Source organism: Hipposideros armiger, unplaced genomic scaffold (assembly GCF_001890085.2).
Source record: "Hipposideros armiger isolate ML-2016 unplaced genomic scaffold, ASM189008v1 scaffold_81, whole genome shotgun sequence".
In the NCBI taxonomy this organism is placed as follows: Eukaryota; Metazoa; Chordata; class Mammalia; order Chiroptera; family Hipposideridae; genus Hipposideros; species Hipposideros armiger.
This window is the reverse complement of record NW_017731431.1, coordinates 2,215,360-2,217,872: the sequence shown is the minus strand read 5'-3', so window position 1 is coordinate 2,217,872 and position 2,513 is coordinate 2,215,360. Positions and strand designations below refer to the sequence as shown.

At 34.1% G+C, this 2,513-nt stretch overlaps 1 protein-coding gene across 1 annotated transcript in view; it reads right to left on the bottom strand.

Moving 5' to 3' along the window:
• Positions 1 to 2,513, bottom strand: part of USP45 (ubiquitin specific peptidase 45) — a 72,902-nt gene that overhangs the window by 61,737 nt on the left and 8,652 nt on the right. The window contains exons 3-4 of the mRNA XM_019643640.1: positions 2,087 to 2,256; positions 1,602 to 1,705 (exon numbers count right to left, since the gene is read on the bottom strand). Of these exons, the coding sequence (XP_019499185.1) occupies positions 1,602 to 1,705; positions 2,087 to 2,256 (274 nt within the window). The remainder of the gene's footprint in view (positions 1 to 1,601; positions 1,706 to 2,086; positions 2,257 to 2,513) is intronic.

The following is a 2,513-nucleotide window of genomic DNA, read 5'->3' as shown; positions in this document are numbered from 1 at the left end:
AGGGGGGTTGTTACTTTGTGAGGGTGAAAAGGGTAACTATTGCATTGTTCTGTACACCTGAAACTAACAATAAAAAAAATAAAATTAAAATAAAAAGACTAGCTATGAGTTGGTAATGTTTAAAGCTGGGTGATGAGTATACAGGAATTTATTATACCATTTGTCTACATTTGTTAAAAGGTTAAAAAATAAGATAGAAAGAGGAAGAAAATAATTACCAGGCTTCTTGCTTGTATACTTAAGTGATAGAGGTTCTAGTTATAGAGATGGGGAAGACTGGATGTGATGTGTTTTGTTTTAAATTGTTAAAACTAACAGTACTAATTTATTATGTTAGGTAAAGCTTTTTTGCTGAAATTAAATCATGAAATGATCAGACCATAATTATGGTCCGAAGAGCTACAAAAGAAGTTAGGACACAGATTCACTTGAGATGAGCCTATTTCATCAGGTGTCACTCAATTCTCCCATCACCTTTTTCTATTTCAGTGGTCCTGAAACTGTGACCCCCAGACTAGCAGCATTGGCAACATCTGAGAACTTGTTAGAAATGCAAATTCTCAGGCCCTACCTTAAAACTACTGAACCAGAATCTTTAGGCCTGGGACCCAGCAATCTATGTTAACAAGCCCTCTGGCAATTCTGATGCAGCCCATAGTTTGAGACCACTGCTTCTATTCAGACTACAGAGAAATGTTTATTGAGCTGCTACACCAGGCATCATTCATTCCCCAACGTCCTTGGCTACAATGCATCATTTACATATTAAGTTCCCCTCTATTCTTACCCCATTCTCCCCAATACTATTACTTGGGGTCAACAACAACAAAAACACAAGTACAACAAGCACCTGACCCTGTGGCTGAAATAAATTATAAGGCGATGCTCTCTCCTATAAGCCAAAATATCATTACATTAATTTTAGAATCCTGAAATGAAAACACAAAGTTAAAATATTTCTGTCTTAAAGAAAACTGAAAATTCATCCAAGGAACACTATGAGTCTATAGATTACAGCTAGAAAATTTTTGTTGTAAAATATAAGGAAAGCTTTTCAATGCAGTGTTCACTTATACCACTGAAGCAGTGTAGTATCCTGGTAAGAGACAGGGGATCCAAAGACTTGTTTTAGTGCCAGGAATTTTGCTTTGTAACCACAAAAAGGTAAATGATACTCAGTGTCTTTATACATAAAATGATTGATTGATTTTGGTTGATTCCCAACAAGGCTTACATAGTAAAATCACCTGAGAGGTTCCCTTTCCCATGCAGAGAGTTACTAAACCCTTGACTGCATGAAGTACACCTTCCTCCGCTAGAACTCTAGGGTTCCGTATTGGCAAGTTCATTACGAATAATGAACTGGCAAGAACTGTTCTTTATTGTACAACAAAAATGTTAAAGAAAAGTAGAGAGATGACTGATTTTTTTCTTCCTTAAATTTTAAATTCATGGGTAATGTTAATTTTCTTAAATTATTCCATAGGTTGTGTTCAGGCTAAAAAGCATAAGCTGCTATAACATCTTTAAATATTTTACCTGTAAAGCTCAAAGAGAAAGATATCTTTGTAGTGGACAAAGTACTAACAAATCTAACTTACCATATAATCCATGTGCTCAGACTAATTATAATACAATGAAGCTCTGTTCTCCAACTCTTGAAGTGTTTCAATGAATGCTGGCTGTCTGAGTTTTTACCACATCCCTAAAGATGAACAGAATGCTATTTATATGATTTACACATAAATTTGTTTCAAATTAACCAAAACTTAAACCATACTCACAAAAAACCTTCTAAGATATAAATAGGTAAAAGCAGGTCTAGATATGAGAACTATTCCAAGTGGGCTCGATTCCCTTTCAAGTTTTTATAAACCACAAATGACTATTCTCTGAACAAAACACACCTTTTATTTTACCTTAAACATTTCTAAACTCAGGCTTGGAGAGTTCTATCTAAACATGAAATAAATTTATCATAAGTTCTAAGTATTAACAGAATGCTTAGACTAATAGTCCAACTCAAAATAAACATTTAAGGAAAATATTTAAGACAAATTCACACATAAAAAAATCCTTTTCTCACCTGAAAGCCACACTTGAGGCACAACCAAATATCAGAAGGAAGTACTGGCTGTCCATCATAAAATCTTCTTTCTTTTAAACATTCTGAGCAAACTGACCACAGGTTCTCAGCTATTGCTCTTTTCACATGATTCACACTGACAGCATGACTTACATGTTCACAAGTAAAACCTACTGAATAAGACAAAACAAAATTTGAACATTTTCTTTGCTAAACCAAAGTGTTAACGTCAGTAAGTAAAAGTCACTAACATTAAAATGCTGTTAACCAAAAAGCAGTGATTTAAAAAAAAAAAACCTCAAAAAGATACATAATGCATTACCCCATGTATAAAACGTTTGTGAAATAACATAATTATAGAGTTGGAGAAAAGATTAGTGGTTGTCAGGAGCTACAAATGGGGAGAAGGAGATGTGGTTATAAACAG